A 24768-nucleotide genomic window follows, 5' to 3' on the forward strand; every position below is an offset into this window, starting at 1 on the left:
CCTCAAGGTTTTGGATACTAGGGCCTTACCTGGTGGGACTCAGAGAAGCAGCAGAGAGGACAGCCAAGGGGGAGGAGGTCCCCTCCTCATGCCCCAGCCTCTTCTTGCCCACAGGATGCCTTTGCCCGAGGGGAAGTCTTCATTGGCAGCAAGGAAAGTGGTTACACGGTCCTGGAGGGCCTGCCACCGTCAACCCAGAGTCACCACTGGCCCCACGGCATCACCATTGTCACCCCTGACCGAAAATTCCTGTTCACCTGTGAGACAGAGTCAGACCAGAGGGAGTGGATAGCAGCCTTCCAGAAGGTGGTGGACAGGCCCATGCTGCCTCAGGAGTACGCAGGTGAGAGTGCAGGTGTGGGGCAGGAGGGCGGCGGTGGGGTCACCGGTGAAGGCCCCTAGTATGGTGTGGCTCTGTGTTAGCACCCTGGCAGACAGACTCCTGCCAGGACCCCTGGACACGCTGTGGAGGGAGGGGAGATACAGGCTGGGGCAGGGGGGAGGCTGAGTGAGCCGGCAGCTCCCAAGGTTAGAAAATTCCCATTTTTAGTGGAAGCCCACTTCAAGCATAAACCCTAAGGAAGAGAGCCCGGAGGCCCCAGGATTCTGCACTCGTGTGGCAGGACAGGCGGCGCTGGACAGCAGGAGAGCCTCTGTTCCTCGGTGTGGCCCAGGCATGGCCAGGTGGGGCTCAGGCAAGCCCATCGGATAGACAGTTTTTCAGAACCTCATTAAAGTTGAAGGCAGACTTGGTTCTGGGCCTCACTTGACCCTGGCCCTGTCATGACGCTCCCAGCCACGCCCAGCCGACCCACCCATTTTCCTGCTGCTGGAGGAAGCCCTGCCTCCCAACTTGAGCAGGACTACTAACTCTTCTGGCCTGAGGGGATCTTGGCCTCAGGACAGGACTTGGTGCTGGGCTGCTGTGGACAGCCATGGACAGCCATGGACAGCCATGAACAGCTGTGGCAGCGGGCTGGCCTGGCTGCTGGGGACTCACTCTGGGATGTGCCGCATGCCTCCCCACTCCTCTCCCCACTTCAACAAGTATTTATTGAGCACCTGCTGTGTGTCAGTCAGGGATCAAGGGTCAGGGGTCAGCTCTCCTTCCCCTAGGGCTGACCCAGCTGGAGCATTGGGGGTCAGGTATTTTTCCAAGAGAACTGTGTGCATAGGCCCTGCACCCACCTGTTTGCCCCACCCCCCACCCCCAGGCCCCTTGGGACAGCTGGCTGGAGCAACCAGGAGGGAGCCTAGCCTGCAGGGTGCTGTGCATGGAGCCCAGGAGCGGTTTCCTTGGGAGCCAGGGAGCGCCCCACCCCATCTGCTTTTGGGCGTCAGTGCCCAGCTCGGTGCTGTCCCCGCTTTGTAACCCATGCCCTCTGGCCCTGCCCTTACAGTCTTTGAGCCCTTGATGAATGAAAGCCCAAGCCAAGAAGTGGTCATGGGCAGGAATGGCTGCCCCCCAGCCCTGATTGCTGCTGGCAGGCCAGTAGTTAAAGCTACCTGTATTTATTTCCCCCACTGCCCTCTGGCCACCCCAACAGATGGGCTCCCTTCTATGGGATCCCCAAAGGGCAGGTCCTGGCCGCTGGACAGCTGGGGAGCATTGATGGGGGACCCATCTGTGAATGACCTGGTCCCTCCTCAAAGCTAAGCCCCAGGGACCTGGGGGGAGGGGTCCTTAGTCGGGCTTCTGCTGCCCTGTGTCATGTCGCCTGGAATAAAGTGTGGCTCTGGCGTTGTCCCTTCTGTGTGTTTGTGGCTAAAGGAGGGGGCTGGTAATCCCTTTGCTATGGCAGCCTCCCTTTGGGCAGTAAGGGACATGAGAAGAACCATGTCACTTCCACGGCAGGCCTGACAGAGCTGGCCTGACTCTGCAACCTGTGTCCCATAGTCCCTAGCCACCACGCTGTGTGTGTGTGTGTGTGTGTGTGTAAGGATAACTGTGGGGTATGTGAGAAGCATTCTGTATGTAAGGGGCACTATGGATATATGGTAGAGGTTATGTGTTGTGTGTGTGTGTGTGTGTGTGTGTGTGTGTGTGTGTGTGTATGTGTGTATGTGTGTGTAAGGGGTACTATGGGTATATGGTAGAGATTATGTGGGGTGTGTGTGTGTGTGTAGGAGCCCACACGTGTCTCATGTTCCTGCACAAATGCTAGCTTTCCTCTGTACTCAGCTAGGGTTAATCCTGGCCAACCTTATACATATACAAAACTTAATTTTGTTCTATTTCAAAATATATCAGTGACAATGGGCTCCAATTCATGATTTTGAAGCAAGCATCACAGCTGAACACAGGCAGCTCTGGTCTCGGGAACTATACCTTCCCTCATTGTGGCCTCCCTATTTCTATGTCACCCCCTCACTGAGCTCCCCATGCATCAGAATCACCTGTCCTGCTCCCTGAGGCCAGTACATACACCACGGTGGAGTGACTTCAATTAAAATGGTTCATTGCTAATCCCGAGCAGTTAATTTGGACACTGCTGACACTGACACTGGCCACTCTGGCAGACACAGTAGTGTGGATGCAGAGGGAAATGGTACAGACAGACAGCACAGGGTGTGCTTCCTCTCCAGCTTGTCAGGTCCAGCCTGGACACACAGCCACTCCCACCCTGCCCGAGGCCTCTGCACCTGAGGTGGCGGCTGAATGCCAAAGCCCGAAGCCAGCCCCATGCCCCCCAGAGCTCCCCCAGAAAGGACTACTGCAAAGTCCAGTAGAAAGGATTTATTTATAGTCAAAAGGTGACACAAGCCTTCCTTTAAATTCCATTTTTTTACAGTAAATAACGCATATTTCCCTCCTTCCCATGCAAGATAGAGGTGTATTAATCTACAATTCTTATTTAATTGTGAAAAAATAAAGTGTCTCCCTTTATAATCAGATTGGTAGCGTGGATATTATCTGTGGTAACGGGGTTGCTTACTCAAGGACTGGTTATTTGGTTAAGTCCTAAAACGTTAAGTTGAAAATCCCTCACCCAGTAAAAATAAATACTGCAACATGAAGGACGTGAAAACCTACGGCACCCTTTAAAAACCTCGCCAGAGCAGCAGCATGGAGCTCAAGGGACCAGCAGGGCTGCAGCTTGAATGGAGGAGTCCATAGATACAGTAGGGGCCACAGCCCCATGGACCAAGGGACGTGACCCTGGCCAGCTGTTTGTGACCTCCAAGGAGCCTAGTCACCACAGCTCACGCTCTGTCCCTGGGAAGCACACCATGATTGCAAAACAAACAAACTGTGTCCAAACAAAAATCAAACAAACAAGAAAGCTGCTCTCCTCTGCAGGACTCAGGCTCCTACGTGGCTCACAGCAGCAGCCACCACTCCTCTGGCATGCCATGGCTGCACTGGACACAGGAGAAGGGTTACCAGTCACTGACGCCAGGCTGCTATGTCACCCTGCAGCCCTCCCCAAGGAACCAGAGACAAGGATGGCAGCGGGGTGCTGCAGCAAGGCCTGCGCTTTATTGTGGGTGATCTAAAGGAACACGGTTGCCCAGCAGGAGCTGGGCCTTGCTCTTGGTCCTGGCCACACAGCCCTCAACCACCATACATAAATAGGGACAGACTCTGCATAGGCGGCCCCTTCAGCCACAGAGCAGGAGCCCACTGGTAAGGGGCCTCGTGCCCAGCCTGGCACTGAATCCGTCCCAGCGGTGCTGGCCATGGACATCCCATGCTGGCCAGGCAGCTTCAGTCCAGCTCAATGGGGCTGCTGTCATCCTGGCTCTCTTCCCCTTCTTCCTGCTCTGAGGAGCCCATGAGGCTGCTCAGCAGGTTCCCTAGAAGAAGATACCGGCCAGTGACGGTTAATACACAGAGGCGGTGCTGCCCTGGAAGCCCAGCCTCCTGCAGGAGCCCACTACCCAGGTCACCACCCTAGACAAAGATACACCCAGCCCTGTGTGGTCAATGCCCAGATAGTGCTCCCCTGGAAGGCTCTGCTTTCCCAGAGGAGCTGGGTGGCATGCTTTGCAGGAAAAGAGCCAAGAGGCTCAGTGGCAATGGGTCTTGAAGGCCACACTAGGAATGACAAACCCCAAACCTTCACGAACTGGGAATCTGGTAATGATGAAGAAATAGCCCAAGTCCCATGGAGATTGGAGAAGGCTGCACAGCATGCGGACCAGAGCCTTAAGGCCATACCTGCTCACGACTGCCTCCCGGGTGCACAGCTCAAATGCTTGGAACTTATAGTGACCACACACACCAATCCTGACCCCAAAGTCCTCTCTCCCTGAGAGCGGCAGAGCCAGAGGTGTTGTGCTTGGGTGTGGGGATGTACATACTCCTATGCCTGTACATTCCCGTGGCCCCTTGAGTACTACAGTAGCATTTCTGGGGGCACGGGGGAGGGGAGCTGCTGGTTCTAAAGCTCTGTGGGATGGACAAACACACATTCTGACAACCCTGGACTGCTACTCCAACTGAGATATGAGTGTATGCTTCCGGGAATGCAGATCCCTCAGAGAAGCTCAGGCCACTGAGGTCTCAGACAGGAGAAAGCAGAAGTGTTCTACTAGAAGCTCATGGAGACAGCTGAACCCTGTCCATGCCCTCCCCAGGCAACAGGCTCAAGACAGATGAAGGTGAGAAGAAAAGCCCAGTGCGCAGGCTCACATCATGATCACTTAGAGGGTGGAGGTGGGAGGAGCGAAGTGAGTTTGAAACTTATACAAGTTACAGGTAGGGAGTGATCTTGTCTCAAAACAAACAAAACCAGGGGTTGGGGATTTAGCTCAGCGGTAGAGCGCTTGCCTGGCAAGCACAAGGCCCTGGGTTCGGTCCCCAGTTCCGAAAAAAAAAAAAAACAAAAAAAACAAACAAAACCACAGCAGAGGGGCATGGTGGCTTACACCTTCAATCCCAGCACTGAGAGGTGAGGCAGAAGTACTTTCCTGAACTCAAGGCCAGCCTGGTCTATATGATGACACCCTGTTTAAAACAAACTATCAACAACAAACTAGAGAAACACTGTCACAGTCTATACCACGTTACTAGGCACAGCCAGCGCCCAGAGGGCCTCGGTGGACTTGTTCATGGCCACACCCAGCTGTACTTCCTTCCACAACACGGTGTTTGTCTTCAACCACATGCATGGAAGCTCCACACTCTAAAAGGTAATGGCGCAAGGGTTCATGCCATACACTGTGCCTGTAGTTACCCCTGCTAGCAGTAGAGACAGCATTCTGGACTCTGAATAGGAAGGGCTGGGGAGAGGATGCAGGACAGTGGTAAAGAAAATGGGGGCCAAGGACCTGAGTCTCCAGCACCAGAGGAAAAAAGAAAATTAGGCATTTCAAATGCAGAGGACTACACCGGAGTGGCCCTGCCTTGGTGGAAGGGGCTTGTATTTGGAGTTCAGAGCAGAGTGGTACCCAGTGAACAGCCTAATCTGCAGAGTCACACACAGACTTCAACAGCAGGTCCACTCAGGCAACCTGGGAACACGGCAGAAAGGCCTGCTGGGGACCAGACCGCATGGCTTACCTAGCAAGCCTCCATAGGAGGATGTCTGCTTTGGCGGCACACCGAAGAAGAGTTGTCCGATCCTGTCGAGGTACTGTAAGAGGCAGGACAGTGGGTGAGCAGTGCCCGGCTGCACAGCCCAGCTGGGGCTGCCTGCTCCCTCCTCCTCCTGCTGCCCAGGTGGGGAGCCTCAGCCAAGAGCAAGAGCCTCACCTCGTTGTACATGGGGTCCCTCCGCAGGGACGGCTGGTACTGCTCGCACAGCACTGTGAACACAGCCAGCTTGCCACTGCAACAAGAGCCAGGGATAATTCCCAGTGAGAGTTGTGGCCTTGTAGACACACACCCATCACCCAGACAATAGACTCACCCATCCACAGCCAGCAGCAGAAACCAGATGAAATTGAGCAGGGGTTGGACGAAGGGCGGCCCATCCTCGATGGATGGGTGCTTCTGTGTGTACGTCGTAAAGACCACTAGTGCACTGTTCTTATTTTTCAAACAGAGAAACCTGCACATGAGAATATCCAATGAGTGAATCCCACAGGCAGATCGGGTTTCCACAGATACCCACAAGAGGACAAAACAACACACAAGACCTCACCTGACAGCAGCGACAGCTCTGTCTGGAGACCTGGTGTCTCCACAGGCCTAATGGACTGACTGTAGGGCAAGTGGGAGGCCAGGGTGAGTCCTGGGGCTGCCCTCACGGGACATGAGTCCTTTTGCACACTAATGAAGGGATTATGTCTCAGGAGACCTGACCTGCTGAGGTCAACAGAGGTCAACAGGAAACGGGGGCTAGGTGGGTGCTCACTTCTCAACGTGGGCCTCTGCTTTTTCCACACCCGCCTGCCTCTGTCATAGAAACACAAGGTGCAGGCGGCTGGGACTCTCAGGCTGTGCTGGGGTCTGGGCAGCCTTGGCCTCTGCCCAAGATACTACCCCAGCAAGTACCAAATCTGTCAAGAAAAAAAGAATGGCCCATAGTCCTCCAGTGAGGAGACAACCGCTGCAGTACATGCCCAGAGCCAGGCTGGTGGGCTTGAGGCATTACAGAATTCCTTTTAAAATCACAACTGGCTGTGGTGGTCTATGCCTGCAATTCTAGCACTCAGACGGCTCAAGCAGGAGAAGGACGTCTGAGGTCAGCCTGGGCTTTACAGTGAGAACTTGTCTCAGAGTAAATAAAATGTTGAGTCCCCACAGCAAGCACTGTTCCTTAGGATGGGGAGGCTAAGGCCTGAGGAGGCAAATGAGACAGCTCAGTAGGTGAGGTATTTGCCATCAAGCCTGCTGATGAGCTCAATCCCAAGACCAACATGGTTGAGGGCAAGGACTCCAGCAAGTTGTCCTCTGACCTTTGTGTGTGCACAGCACGGCATATGTCCCTGCAGCTCCCACTATGCATACACGAAATTAAATTAAAATGTAATTGAAAATACCCGGGTTTAAAAACAAACACAAGTGCCTTCCGGCTGCAGGCAGGTGGGGTTGAACCATTCCACCAGCTATGACTGTGCCTCAATCCTCAAACGAGGATGGGCAAACACAAGGTGCAGCCTCCTAGGCAGGGTGAGCGCAATGGTGGACACGTGTTTCAGAGAAAGGACTGGCTGATAGGCACATACACAGTCCACTCTAGCACTGTGTAGTCTAAGAGAAAGTGGCCTCTCAAGGCTTCTCTGCTCCAGGCTGTGAGCTGCACAAAGGCCCCACAAAGTCCTCAAGGACACTTACTGTAGCACAGCCTGAGCCACAAACATGTCCACCTCACTTCGGAAGCCTCGGGCAGTAGAGTACTCGACCAGCATGTTGGCACAGCCCTCGCCATCAGTGGAGTGCAGAAAGTGATACCGAGATTCACAGTAGTTTTGCTCTGTGGAGGGAAAGAATCTGCAGATGGGCACATGTGAGCACAGGGTGCACAGAGCCCCCACTCTCCTGCCCCACTCCTGCCCATTTGCCTGGATGCAGCCACTGCCTGCGCTAGGTCAATAACCCTTGAAGAAGCCAGCCATCTGCACAGCTGGGGTCCACTAGCCTGTCACCGGCTTCCTTGTGCTCAGAGAACAAACACCAAACTCAGTGGACATGGTCACGCCTTTCTTCTTCCTTTTCTTCTGTGTTAAGTATGTGGACTGCTATGTCTACCTAACACTTGTGTATGTGAGCTGGCCCCGCCAGCAAGTTACTTCTTCTGACCTTCCAACTACCCAGTGTCCAGGCTGAGGGAGGCTCCTTTGAACACAGTGCAGATCACCAAAGCCTGCTATGTCAAAGTGTAGACACCTCCCTAGCACTTACACCAAAACCCTATCCATAGAACATGCCTGGAATCCTGAGTACCCACCCATCCAGAGGAACCTGGGTCCCTTCTACACGTGGAGCCTTGACAGCAAGAAGGAAAGAAGCCTCTAACACCAGCGACTCAGGCCCCCAGCCCTGACCACCCACAAAGACTTTCTTCCCAAGGCTTCTGGGTGCCTGAGAAAGAGAGAGGTAATAAAGCAGACCCTTGTTCCTAGCCCTGCATGTTCTTGTCCCACGGGGAAGGGCACTTTAAGAAATGAATTGTAGTCTAGCCTGGGCTACTGAGTCTTGAGCAAGTATTTGGAAACCGCTTTCCCTAGGTAGTCATGGTCCCTGGAATGGCTGTGGTCTGGACTCAGCCCCTTACCCACCCCAGGGAAGCAGCACTACAATCTCTCAGACTCTGCTTGTGAGTGAATCCGAGACTCCCTGCCAGCAGCACCAACATGCCGACTGGATGTCTCCAGACTAAGGACCAGGCATGGCTGTGTGAAGGCCTGGCCCATGAGTCACAGACAGTACGCTCTAAGCTGAAGGACAGACAGCCCTCAAGAGAAAGGCAGAGTTCTGAGGTACACACTGGGGGTTGGGGGTTTCCTGAACTTTCTGATCTTTCAATCTACAGAGTCCCGGTTGTTCTCACTGTGGCTCTGGGGTGAAGGCAGAGTGCACAGTGCCCAGGAAGAAAAGAAAAGACTCACTAAGGCCATAGGATGTAAGGAAGTCTGTCCCAGCACATTTGCAATGAAGGTGTACCTCTGGGCGATTCCTGACAGACTAGGTACAGCCTCTGATTGCCATGGCTATGGCCAGCACAGGGAGGCAGCTGGTCTGGCTCAGAACAAGTCCATACTCAATTCTGGATAACACTCCCTCTGAAATGCCTGAGGCATGAAGGAAAGTGTTTTTATGTCCCACAGGTCACTGTGCCTCTCCAAGCAGTGCCTTCTCTCTCTCACCTATGCTCCATCAGGCACGGCCCGCCCACTAGGAGAGAGGAGTACCACTCGCACAGGGTACAGCTCCACACCGGTTTCCTCGGGAATGCCACTGAGTAGGAGCTGTTCAAGTCCCAGCAGACATTCACCAAGCATCTGTCTTTGTGCCCAAGACAACTCAAGGGCCGAGAAAAGTAGGCACACCTGCAATATACTCACCCCTTGGCTAAATAACCTAACAGAGCTCACCCCAAACCTGAGAGAAACATGAGGACTACACGCAGGGAGCCGGCGAAGGTGGGGGTACACTGAGGGAGGAGGAGGGGGAAATGGGAAGCTGTGGAAAGAGAAGCAGGTGACCAAGTAGGAGAACCAGGACAGAGACTGGAAAGGACACAGTGCCATGACCCAGGGACCTGTATGACCTGTGGAGGATCTGACCAAAGCGGAAATGTTGAAAGACAGGCTCTCCCGACTTATCAGCAGGCAGACACAGAGAGGATTCAGCTGCTGGCTCGATGGGACCCCATACCCACCTTTCCACAGCGTGAGGGCCAGCAGCTGGTGGAGCCGAGGATGGCCCAGTTTCCCAGAACCTCCACTGGACCACTTCAGGGCTCTGGACACAAAAGCCACCCTCTCAGGAGAATTTGGATCCATCAAACTGAACACTTTAGCCAGATTTTCTGCAAATGACACAATCAGACCCTTACAAAAGGGACATATGAGGTGTCACACGTCAACAAACTCAAGCACTCTATAAAGAGGTAGCCTGGGCTACAATAGTCAGACCCATCTCAACCTTCCCAAACTACACTTCCCCAATTATGTAACTTCAAAAGAAGGACCAGAAGCCACTGGAGAGCTGCTGGATATCCCACTTGCACTGCACAGGTCTGGGACCTCCCCTGGCTGGCTTGCCCACTGCCCTTGGGAGGCAGCTCTTTGGGAGCAGGCTGGAAGCAACAGGATGGCTCCAGCTGAGAGCAGCTTCCTCCTCTGTGAGACCAGCAGGGCAGTTTGCAAGAAAGGTTCTAGAAGCCACATGCTGGTTCAGTGGGACCAACTGCTAACAGGTCCATAGTTTGTGTTCATGAGCTCACGGGCCAAGGCCGTATGACCATCCCATGACATCATCAGTGTTGAAGTGCAAAACCTGCCCCCACTCCCACCGAGTGGGGCTGGAGACCAGTCACAGCAGCCATGTAAACAGGCACTGCGCAGCATAGAGTCCTCACCCAAAAGCTCGTCAGCTACGTCCACCTCAGCCTTTTCCAGGGATTCGAGGACCAGCATGGACAGGTCAGCTGCACTGTTCTGCTGCAGAACAACCAACATACAAAACCATGGTTAACAACAGGGCCCCCAGTCCTGCACAAGAGTTCAGGTAAAACAGGTGGCTGCATGCTCTGTAGATGGCAGCCTGCAAACACACAGCTCGGGATACTGCCTTGCCAGTGAACAATGCAGCAGGTTCACTGGCAACTGGCAAGCATACGGAGCCAAGCCTAGGGCTCCAGCAACAGCCATGGAGATTAAGACCCTATGCCACGGGGTTGGGGATTTAGCTCAGTGGTAGAGCGCTTGCCTAGCAAGCGCAAGGCCCTGGGTTCGGTCCCCAGCTGAAAAAAAAAAAAAAAAAAAAAGAAAAAAGAAAAAAAAAAAAAAAAAAGACCCTATGCCACTGGTGGCCAGAGCGCAGGACAGCTTGACATGGGACTCCCCCCAGTGTCTCTTCCCGTCACAGCACTGCTTACCTGGCCATGACTGAAGAAGAGCAGAGCCCCTGAGTACATGAGCTCCCGGGCCTCTGCATGCTTGCTCTGAGACATGTACCTGCAGATAGGGAGGAAGGAAAATCCAGCCATGAGTGAATGAACGGGAAACCCAGCCATGTGCCACGCAGATGCCTTCAGAAGGTGCCTGTTTGTTTATGCCTGCTGGCCCTCCCTGGGGTGGCTACAAATGTCTAGGTAAAACTTATTGGAGTAATGTTTCTGAGTATGCCCTGCCCCAGCCAGCTACTCTAAATAGCAGCTGTATGGAAGGTTCTGAGGACACAGGCCCCACCAATCCAGGCCCAATCAATAACCCAGGGGAGAAGCCAGTGCAACTTGCACGTTGGGGCAAGGGAGATGGGCACTATCTATTTCAAAACAGAAGGATCAGTCTACATGCAGGGACAAGAGAAGATCGATCCTTGGAGATGATAATAATGGTGACTGTAGCAACTCTGCCCAGGCCTAACTTGCCCAACTTCAATCAGCACCCTCCACAAACCTGTATACTGCACCATCTCCTGAAGAACAGGCCAGTACGGGGCCTCACTCCCATCACCCAAGAAAGCAGCCAAGACCCCATGGACAAAGCTGGAGTTTAAGATGACTATACAAAAGCATTAATAGTGCAAGCGGCACTCAGTTCAGACCTTGGGGATGAGGTGACATTACCAGAATAGATAGCTCTTAAGGGTATAAAAGGCTCCTTAGCCCTGGAGGAGTAAACACACAAGGCTTAGTTAGGTAGCTCCTAAAACTTACAAACCTCACATTGCCTCTCCTCAAGGTTACACAAACGGTAACAATTGGTGGGGAGAAGGCATCACCCGCAAGTCAAAAGCTATCCAGGAAACTCCGATGATGCAGCTGCCTTTAAGTCATCCATGGTTTTGTAAGTCCCATGGCTCAGCAAGATAAATATGGGTTCAATCATTTCATTGGTCTGTTGGCAGTGACCTATCTGGAATGAACAGATATTTGTTCATGTTTCTGCAGAAAGAGTCACACAAGAACTGACAGACCAATGAGTCAAGGAAGAGTGGTTGCATGGCTAAACATGGGTAGTGATCCACGTGAGGATGAAACCTCTCCAATATGGTTTCCTTTTCCCATGTGGGATGGAATGGAATATCTCCTTGTTGAAGGTGGGTGCATGTTCCTGGCCATGGGTGACATAGGACATGCAACTACAGCCAAGCTATCAGAAAGTGAAGCATTCCTAGGTGGAATCACTGGGTGGCCATCATCTACTTGGTATGGGATGTCATTCAAACTACTGATGGACTAGAGAATTATCACGGTCCTTGAATGTAGCATGGATGTATGAATGAACAGGCTGTAGTATCAGGTACATAGCCCTTATTGTGGGAAAAGACATAGGATGTTTCCCTAGCACTTGGCAGGAAAGTAGAGAAAAAGTGAGGATGAGAGTGAGACACAAAAACTTGGAAATCCATGGGAAGAAACCAAGAGAGGGAGGAAGAGAACATGGAAGAAATTACAGAAGAGACCCCACAAGTCCAGCCTTTAAAAGGGAAAGTCCATGATTCAACAAGCAGATGAGCCAAGAAAGAAACTATGACAAGCAGAGAACACTCAGCATCTGAACTGCTTGATTGGGAAAGACTTTTGAACACATAGTCAGAGGGCCTGTGTCAGCCATAGATCCTGAGTGCAATGGAAGTGAAGAATCTCGGTAATGTAATTCTCCACCACTGCTTGAGACAGAGATCACACAACCTGAGGAAAATCAACCTGAGGGACATCAGCCCTGGAATACTGGCTCATAAAGCCATGAGGGATACTTGGGTTGTTGCTTGAAGAGGTCCCCATGACTATCAGAGACTGGAGTAGTGCAGAGAAAAGGCAAGCATCACTGGGGACGCTGCACATGAGAAAAGCGCTGTCAGACAGAAGTGTGTTCACAGGACAGTTGGGAAAGGCTGACTAAGCAGGGACCATGGACTGGGACAGGGCTTTGCTAGCTCCAACACAAGATGTATGTGTAACCTTTATGCGGTAGGAGAAGTTCTAAAGACCTGAAAGACATGTAAACCAGGTTTATAAAATGGCAATCAAAGAGGGGTGAAAAAATGAAGACAACCAAAGGATGCGCCCAGCTACGTGAAGGCAAATATGGCGACATCTATTTGGATCCAGAATTACTGGGGAAGAACAGGAATAGAGTCAAGTGCTGTGCCTGTAAGCATCTCAGAGGCTTTAAAACCCAAGCAACAGTCCACAAACATCACTGCTAAGACAGTGCAGGTAAGAAAGGGTGCGCAGTTACTGCCCCAGCACAAACCACTCTGGGATCAAGATTGTTTGCTCAGACTGGGGGCCCTTTCAGCAGTGGTGGTCTGGAGCCTGTCAGAAACAAGGAGCCAGGTCCAGATGCAAGCCAGGGAGTTCCTGCCTCCCTTGGGCCTGAGCCAAGGCAAGCGGTGCAAGCCTGCTCGGCAGAACACCAGGAACAGAGCCGCACAGCAGGCCTGCAGCAGCAGCAATCCAGGATGAGGTCAGATGGTTCATGGAAAATGGCCTCCTGAGGGTGGGTGCTGGGGGGGTGGGGGTGCTGTCTGCTGGTCTGGGATGGCTACAGCTCTTTTTAAGGACCTTCTTATCTGCTCAAGACTGTGGAGGTTATTTGGAACGGATGACTATGCACATCCAGAGAACCTGTCCGCTCACTCTAAAAAGGTTTACTATAGACTGCTAACTCTTTAAGTATTTTGCAGATGTATAAAAGAATCTAGAAGAAGAAACAAAGAAATTAGGCCAGGCATGGTGGTGCAGGGCTTTAATCCAGGCATTTGGGAGGCAGAGGCAGGCGGATCTCTGTGAATTTGAGAGGAGAGAAATAGAAATTAAGGATTGTAAACAAAGGCAGCCTGACTGAATGGTAAAGCAGAAGCAGTAGAATTGTCAAGTGGAAACTGCACTCCAGATGTGAACTACTTCTGTTACGTTTTTGGCCAGGGAAGTCTCATAAACCATAAAGTCTACATACTAGAACCAGTAAAGTTGCTATGGCCAAAGAGACCACACGCTTTGGCTGCAGCACATGGAAGAGTAAGGCTGGAACCCAACTGAACGCTCTTTCCCCACTTACAGACTTCTATAGTGGCAGAGAGAGCTGAGGCTGCTGGGGAAGAACTGTTACTGACTGTCCTGAAAGGTTTAAACCCTGCAGGCCATAGTACCAACAACCAGGGAAAACGTACCCAGGGGCACAACAGTGGCATGGTGTTAAGGGTGTGACCAACCTCTTTCTGGTGGGATGTACAACCTTTCAAAACTCTTACCTGGGCAAAAGTTCCTAACCAACAAGGTCATAGGCCCATATGGGAGGACTATGTTAATGTTTTGTAACATGGAAAGACTGTGCCTGCCAAATGAAACATCTGTATTTCTCTCACAGATTACTGCTGCTGGCCCATCAACTGGTCATATGGGTAATGCAGTGCAGAGCCTTATAACAGATCAAGCTTCTCAGATGGACTGTTGTGGCATAGTGACACAACACCTAACCAGTTACACCTAGAGGAAAATCCCCCAAGCCTCAGGAGGCACTGCTGAAGAGGGAGTTGACAGAGACTCTAAAGCAGCAGAAAGGTATGGCATACACTCTATCTCCTGCGTGGTGGAGGGGTCACTGCCTATACTGCTCCGCTAATCTCCCTCATGCTCCTAGAAGTAAACTACACGGTTCACTAAGCTAGACTATGGACTCCTTAACTTTGGTCTGTTGGTACCCTACTGGGTGAAAAGATGTCTATTCGTATCTCCCCAAGAAAGGTCATGTAATACAGGCACTGCAGAAGGGCAGTCCAGGAAAGCAAGTGCTGTACTCAAAGGCAAAGACCTTGTGTTGCTATCTGCATGAACAGAGACCACTGGTACTATTCATAGCAACAGTCAATAGTCTAGGGTGGCTTGTACAGGACATTAGTCTCCCAAGTGCTTTTATCTGAGGTTTAGCAAGACAAATGCTCATTGAAACAAAAAGAAGTATTTCTTCAAAAACATAACAAATTCTTGAGATCACAACCTCCCACTGACCATGCCCCACCTACTGAAATCACCTGTCGCCAGGTCAAAGACAGCTTTAAAGTTAAAAGTTCCAGGCAACAATGACGACACATTTCTCATCACAAAATTCCTGGAGCTGAGGAATGGGGGTGGGGCGAGAGGGTGATCTTTCCTGGGTGACTAAGCAGGCTATGTATCCCAAGGCCATGGGACAGATGAGGGTAGTGAGCCTTCCTCCGTACTCAGCTCCACGCACAAGGCCCTGTGGTGACACTCAAAATCCCCTTCTACGCACAGTGGTAGTTTTGCTTGGTGGGGGAACAAGCCCTGCTGGCCCCAAAGAGACTCACAACAACATCTAATCTATTCCACAAGGGAAGGTCATGCCAAGGCTCCAGCTGACTTTGCTCTTACTGGCTGGGTACACTGAGTCCTACCTGTCACCCTAACACTGGGTGGTGGAAGTCTGTGAAGAGAGCTCAGCAGAGTGCTTCCTTAGCATGCACAGAGGCCCAGGTTCCATCCTTAGCACAACAAAGAAATGGGTACGACTGTACATACCTGTAATCTGGGCACGCAGGAGGGATAGGCCGGGAGAGCAGAAGTTAAGGTCATCTTTGATTACACAGAGTTTGAGGCCAACCCAGACTACAAGATCCATGCTGTCTGGCTGAAGAGAGGAAATTGGACCTGCACAGAAGCTAGCCTATGGGCTCAGTGCAAGCTAAGCAAGTGTGGAGACCTGAGTTCCCATCTCCAGCACCCATATAAAACCTGAGTGTGGGGCTGAAGACATGGCTCAGTGGTTAAGAGCACTAGCTGATGTGGGTTCCAGTAACCTCAAATGTCACTTACAGTCATCTGCAATTCCAGTTCCACAGGGTCTGATACCCTCTTCTAGCTCTGTGGGCACTAAGCACATGTGATGCACAAATGTTCATGCAGACAAAGAACCACACAAAATAAATAGACTTAAAAACAACAACTGGTGTGCTTGTGTGTACTTGTAACCCCAATGCTGGACATGCTGGGCTTGCTGGGCTATCAGCCCAGCTGCAATGGCGAGTACTAGGTTCACTGAGATTCTGCCTCAAAAAAAAAAAAAAAAAAAAAAAAAAAAAGCAAGCAACTGATGAAGTAACTGAAAGTCAACCTCTGGCCTCCATGCACGCACACACACACATGCACACGCCTACAGTGGAAAGGGAGGAATAGGGGCTGGTCTAACATGCTCAGCCAGCACACAGATCCAAGGCCACGGGACACTCTACCATGACCTGGTGGCCTGAGACCCCAGACTATGGTGTCACAGCACACAGAGTAGGTTTTCTCTTTAAACATTTCTTAATGTGATTTGGACAAGTAAGGTTTTGTCACAAGAGCGATTGAAACAGGTCCCAGGAAGAACGTGTTGTAGAGCACTTTCCTGTGAGATAAAACATCCCATCCTTCGAGGAAGCTCCTAGCACATAGGTTGTTAAAAGGGAGTAAAACAGGATATTCTGAGGGAGGTGAAACTTTCCAACCTGCTGGGAAGCTCCTTAAACTCAAGAAGAAAACAACTTCATAGATTCAAGAAGATTCTGGATCCCACCAGCTTTACTAGGTCCCTCCCTCCCCACGTACTACAAATATTAAGGAGTGTTGAGACTCTTGGACAAACCCAGCCGGCTGCAAGAGGCCCAGAGCAATTGAGCTGGGAAGGGAACTCTCTAGCCTGTTGAGCTGCCTGCAGACCGTGCAGTGGGCTCCAGGTCCCCAGCTTCTGACACCTGCCACCAATGCCAGGGTAGGCTTTTGGTGATGCTATTTGGTCTTTCAATCATTTTTGCTCTCATATATAACCCCTCACCTATATTCCTGTAAGTACATAGCAACCAACACTGGGGTTCTGGAGGACAACATGGTGGTGCTGAGTGACCCCAGGAAAGACAAATAGCAGCCTGCAAAGCCCCTTCCTCCTCCTGGCAGAGATATGTGGGGATGAGGAAGACTGCTACAACAGGACTATGGCTAGGCCAGGGGCTCTGAGGTCACATAGGCCCCATCATTGTGGGTTACTTGGCCCCTTCTCCTCCATACAGGCTAGGAGGGCTGAGGTTAAAATGGGGTTGTGACACATTCATAGGGCAGAATACTCTATAAATGTGGGTCAGATTTACAACATATTGTTGAGCGAACTAGAAAGTCACACAGATGGAGAGCCACCCAAACTAAAAAGAATTGTGCTGAACAACAGACAAGCTGCCCGGGGATATCAGTACAGAGAGAGCGTCAGGGGTCATGACCATGGGCATTTTTAGCATCACCAAAGTAAAAGAAATGTATGCAAATATTCACTGTAAATAAATACATATAAACACCACTTATGAAGTCAAAGAAGTTGAAAAACCAGGGCTGGGAAGACATGCAGCTTTAGTAGGTAAGGGTGGCTGCCACCAAAACTGATGGACTGAGTTCAACCCGAAATGATGAGAGAAGAAAAATGACTCCTGCAAGTTGTTCTGACATTCACATGTGTGTGCAAAGACACGCAGGTTTAAAAACCAGTGCCTTTGAGCATTCTGATGTTTCTAGCAGTCCTACCCCATGGGATGACCCTGAGCTCATGTGGAGCTCTACAGGAATTCCTGGGTCCCTGCAGTAGCAGTGGTGAGGCAGCTGCAAAACGGGGCTTCAGTTTCTCTCATCCTAAAGTGTTGAGAGAAGCTGTTTAAGTTCTGTAACAAGTTCTGGGCCACAGTACAATGCTGTGTCCTTGGAGCACACACAGTCCTCTTGATGCCAGTTTCTGTATGCTGATAACATGGATAACACGTGACCTCTAACAGTTAAGAAGCAGAGCTTGCCCATCACTATCCCTAGTTCACCCTGACCAAGGGAACTCCTCTGGCCACACAACACCAACAAGAACGTCCTCAGTCACAGCAGGGCTGACTCCAAAGGAGGACATATTTATTCTCAGAGATTCACTTTTGTTGATTAAATCAAAAAATGAGCCGAGTGGCAGCGGCACATGCTTTTAATGTCAGCAGTAGAGAGGCAGAAGCAGGCAAATCTGAACTTGAGGCCAGCATGGTTTGCAGAGTGAGTTCCAGTAAAACAAAGCAAAAACATAAGACGCCAGGATCTGCGCCTAGTGTTGCAGAAGTATAGACAAGTGACTGGCCTGCCACACAGAGGAGCCCTTGTAGTTCAAAGCTGTGTCTGATCCTTTGTTTCTTCCTTCAAAAACTGCTAGGGCCAATTGGTTGATCCCGTTCAGCGACAGACCGCTCAACTCACAAGAAAAACTAACCACTCTGCTGGCCATGTCACAGGCTTGTCATCCTCGATACTTAGGAAGTTGGACCTGTATGATCAAGAATTCTAGGTCTGCCCGGGGTTGGGTTGAAGGCACACTGCCTCAAAATTTTAAGTGGGGGGAAAAAAAAAGAGGAATGTCCCTCGCCTAGCACGTGAGATGTCCTGGGCAGGACAAAATAAATAAATAAATAAATAAAAATTAGAAACTAAAACCAGTTACTTTATCAATCATTATATAGTCACTTCTACATGTAAAACTTAACTTTATTTTTTTAAAAGACAGGCTTTCTCTGCCTTGGCTGTCCTGGGCCTCACTTTGTAGACCAGGCTGCCTTCCAACTTGGAGATCACTTGCTTCTACCTCCTTAGTGCTGGGATTAAAGGTGTGGGCCGCCACGCTTGGCTACTGATTTTAACTAAAGGATAAAGCAAGTGCCGAACAATACAATTAGTTTAAAAAAGCAAGCCACTAGGGACACTGTGATAAAACCAGATGTGGCCAGACTGGTTTGTATTTATTGTGTCTAGTTTACTATACAGAAAAATTCCACACCGAGCCTGCCCTTCAGGTAACCTGTGATTAAGAGGAAGGACTAATGTTTCCATAAATTGATGGCGACTAAACCCCTGCTCCTGATCCAGGCTGCCCAGTGGTAAAGCAAATGTTAAGTCTTTGAAACCAAGGCTCAACCCACACTTGTCAAACCCCTGAACTGAGCAGTGCTATGGGGGGAAATACTGCAGGGCTGCTCCCTGATGGCTTGGTAACAACCACATGAGGCAGTCTTAACCACATGTCCCTCCCTCCTATGTCCACCTGGCTACTTGCCAAGCCCACTCTGGGAATGTGGGGAAGTGGGAATTGTCCTCAAATGTAAACGAGTATCACCCATAAGCCAGAAGGTTCCCAGTGCACTGATATGATTCTCAGCCCTGCACAGGGCTTTAAGGCAATGAGGCCACTGTGTACCGTGCCATCGACTGTCATGCAGCTCACAGAACACACCATGCCAGGATCAAGCTAGAGAGAGAGAGAGTGACTGTAGGAGTTCCACAGTGCACGTGGGCCCTAGGTGACAGTGATGGGCTGATGAAAATGAGCTACTGGCATTGTACCTCTCTGTAGTCACAAGATAACCACTTTTTACTCATCTTACTGAAGGCCTAAAACTGGCCTAAAACAAGGTAGGTCTGAGGGGCGGAGCGGCCAAACCCACACTACGGACACGAAGCAGAAATGCTGCGGTCCTGCAGTCAGGAATAAAGGTCTAAGTGGGAATTAGACCACATCAGCAGTATCAGCAGACAGATGCACACACGCAGGAACCTGGAAGCAACCCTACAGATGGCCACAGGCTGGCCCACGGTGTCAGCATCTGACCACACTTAAGCCTGCTGTGCCACTCCAATCACTGGCTACAGAAAGGAGGACCAGAAGAAACTACTCTGATAAGAGGACCGGACAACCAGCGGAAGCCTCCAGGGAGAGGGAGGCCAGGGGAGGAAGAGGGTGGGATAGAGTAGGAATGGCGGGAAGAGAGGCCTATAAGAGGGAGGAGGCCTAGGAAAGAGTAGAGAGGTTAGTAATAAAACTGGGCCCAGGGAAGAGAAGGCCTGAGAAGAAGTTAGCTGGGGAAGGAGGCCTGGGAAAAGGAAGGAAGGAAGGACAGGGGAAGGGCAGCTCAGATAGTAAGGTAGGGACCTAGAAAGGCGAGGCCGAGAGAGGAGGAGGGGGAAACCAGGCAGAGAAGGGGAGGCCCTGCCGAGTAGTACAAGCCCGCCGCCCCCGCTCCCGATCCGCGACAGGCAGCCGCACGAACCAATGAGGATGCGGGGCGCCGCGGCGCAGCCAATGAACAACAGCGGAGGCGGGGCCTTGGTTCTAAGCCGCCACCCGCGCCCACCTGAAGAAGAGGGTCCGGTACATCTGGTGCGCCTCGTAGTAGTCGCCCTTTTCGACGCTGGCACGCAGCTTGCCCTCCACGCGCTGGACGCCACCACGGTTTCGGGCGCCGTTGCGGGCGCCCTCCTGCTCTGCCATCGCCGCCGCCGCCGCCGCCGCCGCCATGGGCCGGCGTTCCGCGCAGAGCTGACGCTGTCGCAGGCGCGGTCGGCGGCGCCTCGCGGCTTCCGTCCCTGCGGCTGCCGCACTCCTTCTACGGTGGCCGCGAGGAACCGCGTGAGGGCGGGCGCGCCGCGGGCCGCACGTGATCGGGGCGGAGCCCAGCAGGATCGCCTTAGCCGCCCGAGGCCACGCCCCTGAAGGGTCTGCAAAGGACCCTGCTAGCACTAGCCAGGAAAAGCCCACGGGGTGGGGTTCTCAGGCTACGGCGCGTCCCGGGAGGAACTTGCTAGTTGTCCTGCGAGAATGGGCGTGGCCGAGGTAGCCCTACGCGAGTGGGCGGGCCGAAGTCTTGGGAGGGACTACACGCTGATCTGGGGAGAGTCGTCACTGCACCACGTAACCAGCCACGTAGCCTGCGCAAGTAAACTGGGGCAAAAAACGCAGCGATGAGGTGTCTAATTCTCACGCCCCCTGAAATTACCCTGAGCACATAGATGAACCAGACACATTTTAGGACGTTTGGCTTCCCGTACACCTGCACGGGGAGTGTCCCTCCAGGCCGTAGTAGTCTTTAGTGACATCCGGCACAGGGCAGTATGCTCAGGTTAGAACCTGTGATGTCTCCTGTAAGACCCGGTTGTGGATGGAGCAGGTGACAGCGAGGGGTGGGGTGGTGCGGGAAGCGGGGATGGGTGCTGGCCATGATCAGAGTTGTCATCTGACAGCATCCAAGACTCAGGTTACAGACCCCTACACAGATCCTTAAAAAAATGGGTTTTGGATGCTGGAGATCAAGTGCAGGGTGTCTATTTTTGTCCAGTAACAGCTACACAAGCCTTCATTTTACTTTGAGATAGGGTCTATGTTACTTAAGCTGGCCCTTTAACTTGTGATTCTCTGCCTCAACTTCCCTATCATAGATTTCTATGCCTGCACCCAGTCCAGCTGGACTAGCATTTTCTGCGCCATACCCTTGTACATGCCCAAAGCATGGTAACAGATTAAGAAGTCTGTAAACATGAGCTCTTGTGGGGTCCGCTTAAATCCAACATAAACCCAACATAACTCAAACAGCAGGTCAATGTGGGTAATGAAGCAGCTACTGATTGACCAGGGCTGCAGAACAGATGGAGCTGAACTACAATCCTGAAGGGACGTTGTACAGCTTTATGCTGAGTGTAACTACAGAGTACGGGGGAGCTGGGGGAGCTGTAGCATTGACTAATCATAATCTGACATAAGGGTTTGAACACCGGAGTTTCCATTGGATCAGGATAGGCTGGTTCCTAGGCCTGGAAACATGCCAGCAAGATGAAGATGTCCTTGAGGTGTCTAGACTCAGACACCGATTTCCTTAGAAAAGAAGCTGTTAAGCTATGGGAAGTCCCCAGCTCCCCTAGGGCCTAGGACCTTGAATTTAGTTTCTTGCTATAATTATATGGAGTCTGAAAACAAGATGCCAGTACTTAAGATTAAATGTCTTTTGCTTGTTCCCAACACTGACAATACCATGCTCACCCTTCTGTGAATACGGATGATGCTCTGTGGGTACTGCCACATAAGGACCACTTGGGCACAATATAATACAATGCCAGGTCAGTCTACCTGATGATGCAGACACCTAGTGACAAAGGGCTGAGTGGTTCATGCTGTCTGGATGGGACAGCATAGTAGTTTATCATAAATTCTTTTTGAAAAAAATTTCCCCTCTTAGATAGGGTCTGTTATGTTGCTCTGGCTGGGTGTTCTGAAACTTGCTACGTAGACTAGTCTGGTCTTGAACTCACAGCGATCCACCTGCCTTTGCCTCCTGAGTGCTGGGATTAAAGATGAGCACTGCCCTCCTGGCTGGAGTTCTCTAAGATTTTTAGATCCCAACTGACAGCAGGTACACAAGTCAAGAGAGCAAAGCCCTGGTAAGAGGATCCTCTTTAAAAGAGAAACAAGTGCATGGTGTTGACTCAACACTTAGGAGGCAGAGGCCAGCAGATCAGACTTCGAGAGCAGCCGGTCTATACAGTGAGCTCTAAGACTAAGAACCAGGGTTACCAGAGGAACTTGGTCTTGGGGCGTGGGGGAGAGGGAAAAGTAAAGGAATGCCTTCGAGCTGAGGATGTTTAAATCAGTGTGACACTTCTATGTATATGGTAGGAGCCGGAGCTGCTAGAAGGTATGAAAAATGCTCCAAAATATATTTGCAGGCTGTAGTAGTAGGGTGTTCTGGCTCTGGAGGCTGAGCTCAGGGCCTTGTGATCACATCCAGACCCAAAGCCTCTGGCCTTACTTCCTTTGAGCCTGATTGGACTATCAGATTCCTCTAAGCAGGAAGAGGATGGAGGCTTTGAAGGACAGTGGCAGTCAGTGCCTGCCAGACTTAGTAGGAAGTCTTCAAGCACACGACCTAGCAATCCCTCCCCACTCACATGGGCAGAGATAAGACAAGCTGAGAAAAGAAACACACTTTTATTATTCACTTGAAATAGCACATGCACTTTTAAAAATTAACTCTTTTATTTAAACATCTCAATAGCATCTTAATTTGGAGGCAGTAGAAGCACTACCAAAGACAAGTGTTTTGAAAAGCATTTACAAAAATACATTGCACAAAGTCCTATCTTGCATTTTTAAAAATAAATATTCAAAATATCTCCACCCCCAATTCCCCAATTTAGTTTAATATAGGAAATTCTGACTTCTGCATGTAACCCGGAGTATGCAAAGTGTGTGCACATCGCACAACCTGGCCACACAGGCAGAGGCTCTAACCCTATGGAGTGGGATGTATTTTGGGCCACTGTCTTAAGGACTGCTTGCAACATGCACGAAATCCCAGAACTCTGAGCCCCAGAAGGTGAGCTTGTATTCTGCCCAGGCTGTCTAACCAATAAAACTTAACAGTTGTTTAGATAAAACATCTAAACACTTCAAGTGTCCAGATGATGTATGTTATAAAGTCTGCTCACAAAAGTCTACATATTAAATATTAATTATAACCAAATTTGAGTCGTTGAGAAGGGCTGATGATGGTGCAGAGGCAAACCCAAGGGCAGCACAAAGTGCTGCGGTGGTAAAGACCAAGAGGGGCAGCCACTAGCACCACCTTAGTGTTCCCCCTTCGGCAGGGCCTAACAGAGCTGGAGGACACCAGAGGTCACATCTCAAGAGGTTCCTGTCCATTCTGTGATCTGCTCGGAATGGCCTGGCCTGGCTGAGACCCAAGAGCACCATTCATGGTGTGTATACCCCCACTGCCCTTTTGGAAAGCCCAATCCACCCCCCTGGGGAATCGTGGGAACCCCAGCTCAAAGCAGACAATCCACAACATACCCAGCCTCGCCCCACCAGGAAACCTGGAAGGGGTCAGACTGAACAGAGCAACAGTTTTCCCTGAAAGAAACATGTGGGTTTAGCAGATGGAACTTTTGCCTTCCTGACATCCAGAGGATGGCCAATGCAGAGCTCTCAGCCTCTGTCAAGAGCCTGGAAACTTGCCAGCCCATCTGCTTGACTTTATGCATTGAAGCAAATCCCCAAATCAAAGGGAGTGTCCGAGAACCATACATTCAAATGAATTCAAAAAGCTTCCCAGGCTTTGGGGCTCTGAGCACGCACACACAGCCTCAGAGGACTCAACATGTCCTCATGGCTATCATACATTTATTGAAGGGTGATTGACAGGTCCTATGCTCATGTGCTCTCTTGCTCAATGAGTTCCAGTGTTATGGCGTCTTGGTATATACAGACATGTACATGGCTGGAGTGCTCTACTGGATGGGCTCTCCGTGGACTCGGAACCGGTAGAGGCAAGTGTACTCAGGGTGGCCCCAGTTGGACAGAACCCGGAGCTCTACTATCTGGAACCCTTGGTCAGGTCTTTCCTGAAGTTGAGGGAATAAGTTGTTCCATGTTAGCAGTCAGAGACCACCTACCACCACCAACCCTTTACCCTGTGGGGTACGTGACAGGATACAGCCATATCCCAGATAAGCCTCACGAGCAGTTGGGACTCATGGGCTGATCACCCTCGTGTCTCAACATGCCTGCCACACAAAGGCATGAATAAGGGAGGAAGGATTCTTGTGCTTACCAGTGTGTGGAACATCTGGAGTGAGTCCCCTTCCTGGTCATAGGTGAACCGTCCCAGAGGCTGCCCCTCTTCCTGATACTCGGTTTCCAGTCCCTGCAATGACCATGTGTTTTCACAAAGATAACCCCAATCATATTCCAGCCCCGCTTCCCTGAGTGACAAGCTGTCTCTCCTGAGAAAGACCTGATGAGTGTCCCTGAACAGGCACACTGTCCCTGGAACCCACAATCACTCAAGAGCAGCTATGACTACTCCCGTTAGGAAACTATGTACTTAGCCAACACAGGGCCAGCTTGTGATGATATGATATGATCACTCTTAGCACTCTCACAGCCCAGATGCCCTTGAAATCCTGTGCAGATTCTGGGTGTTACAAGTAAGGGACATAAACGGGATGTGAGCAGCAGATAGGCTGGGACAAGGCAGGAAGTGTGAGTCTGTGGATAGACGGTTGTCAGGGTGGGCAAGAGTGACCATCCCTAAGGCTACCACATCTAAGTGTAGATATGCTTAACACAATGGGTTCTACATATATCAGAGGAGATGTGAAGGACTTTGTATTAGGAAAGGGCTTCAAAGGCAACTAGCGGGCATTAACTACTAATGCAGAGTGACAACAGGACTTTGTGACAGTGAGACATGACCAAGGGAGGTAATGAGTTCCAGAAGCTGTAGGAGGTCAATGTGGCTTCGGGAAAGAGAGCAAAAGCACTGTGAAGCACTGTGCACAACCACTAAAGGGCATAAACTATGTCTCAAGGACT

General features: G+C 51.0%; 3 protein-coding genes across 22 annotated transcripts in view; 1 reads left to right on the plus strand and 2 right to left on the minus strand.

Annotated features, from left to right (window-relative positions):
- Nucleotides 1-1747, plus strand: part of Adap1 (ArfGAP with dual PH domains 1) — a 53411-nt gene extending 51664 nt beyond the window's left edge. The window contains exons 10-11 of the mRNA XM_032886440.1: nucleotides 115-343; nucleotides 551-1747. Coding sequence (XP_032742331.1) covers nucleotides 115-343; nucleotides 551-579 — 258 coding nt within the window. The 3' untranslated portion in view covers nucleotides 580-1747. The remainder of the gene's footprint in view (nucleotides 1-114; nucleotides 344-550) is intronic.
- A 975-nt stretch (nucleotides 1748-2722) lies between these two features.
- Get4 (guided entry of tail-anchored proteins factor 4) lies at nucleotides 2723-20203 on the minus strand. Its single transcript, XM_032886707.1, has 9 exons — nucleotides 19757-20203; nucleotides 10494-10572; nucleotides 9975-10056; nucleotides 9273-9422; nucleotides 7226-7364; nucleotides 5856-5996; nucleotides 5699-5774; nucleotides 5507-5579; nucleotides 2723-3798 (listed from the first exon to the last, which is right to left on the minus strand). Exons 1-9 carry the CDS (start codon nucleotides 19918-19920, stop codon nucleotides 3710-3712), a joined length of 993 nt encoding a protein of 330 aa, XP_032742598.1. The 5' UTR covers nucleotides 19921-20203; the 3' UTR covers nucleotides 2723-3709.
- A 2158-nt stretch (nucleotides 20204-22361) lies between these two features.
- Nucleotides 22362-24768, minus strand: part of Sun1 (Sad1 and UNC84 domain containing 1) — a 44649-nt gene continuing 42242 nt past the window's right edge. For 19 of the 20 annotated variants that reach the window (XM_032887281.1, XM_032887295.1, XM_032887293.1 and 16 more), the window contains 2 exons: nucleotides 24005-24097; nucleotides 23537-23795 (listed from right to left, as the gene is read on the minus strand). In XM_032887281.1, the coding sequence (XP_032743172.1) occupies nucleotides 23682-23795; nucleotides 24005-24097 (207 nt within the window). In that variant the 3' untranslated portion in view covers nucleotides 23537-23681. Of the gene's footprint in view, nucleotides 23796-24004; nucleotides 24098-24768 lie in introns of all 20 variants that reach the window. The other variant, XM_032887278.1, reaches the window with a different exon arrangement.

Source organism: Rattus rattus, chromosome 16, assembly GCF_011064425.1.
Source record: "Rattus rattus isolate New Zealand chromosome 16, Rrattus_CSIRO_v1, whole genome shotgun sequence".
In the NCBI taxonomy this organism is placed as follows: domain Eukaryota; kingdom Metazoa; phylum Chordata; class Mammalia; order Rodentia; family Muridae; genus Rattus; species Rattus rattus.

What these genes read in the sequence shown, in the direction of transcription:
- Get4 (XM_032886707.1), bottom strand. Translation starts at nt 19,920, where the DNA reads ATGGCGGCGGCGGCGGCGGCGGCGGCGATGGCAGAGCAGGAGGGCGCC. An exon ending in TACCGGACCCTCTTCTTCAG is followed by an intron (nt 10,573 to 19,756) that starts GTGGGCGCGGGT and finishes CCCTATCTGCAG; the next exon opens with GTACATGTCTCAGAGCAAGC. An exon ending in CTCCTATGGAGGCTTGCTAG is followed by an intron (nt 3,799 to 5,506) that starts GTAAGCCATGCG and finishes ATCTTCTTCTAG; the next exon opens with GGAACCTGCTGAGCAGCCTC.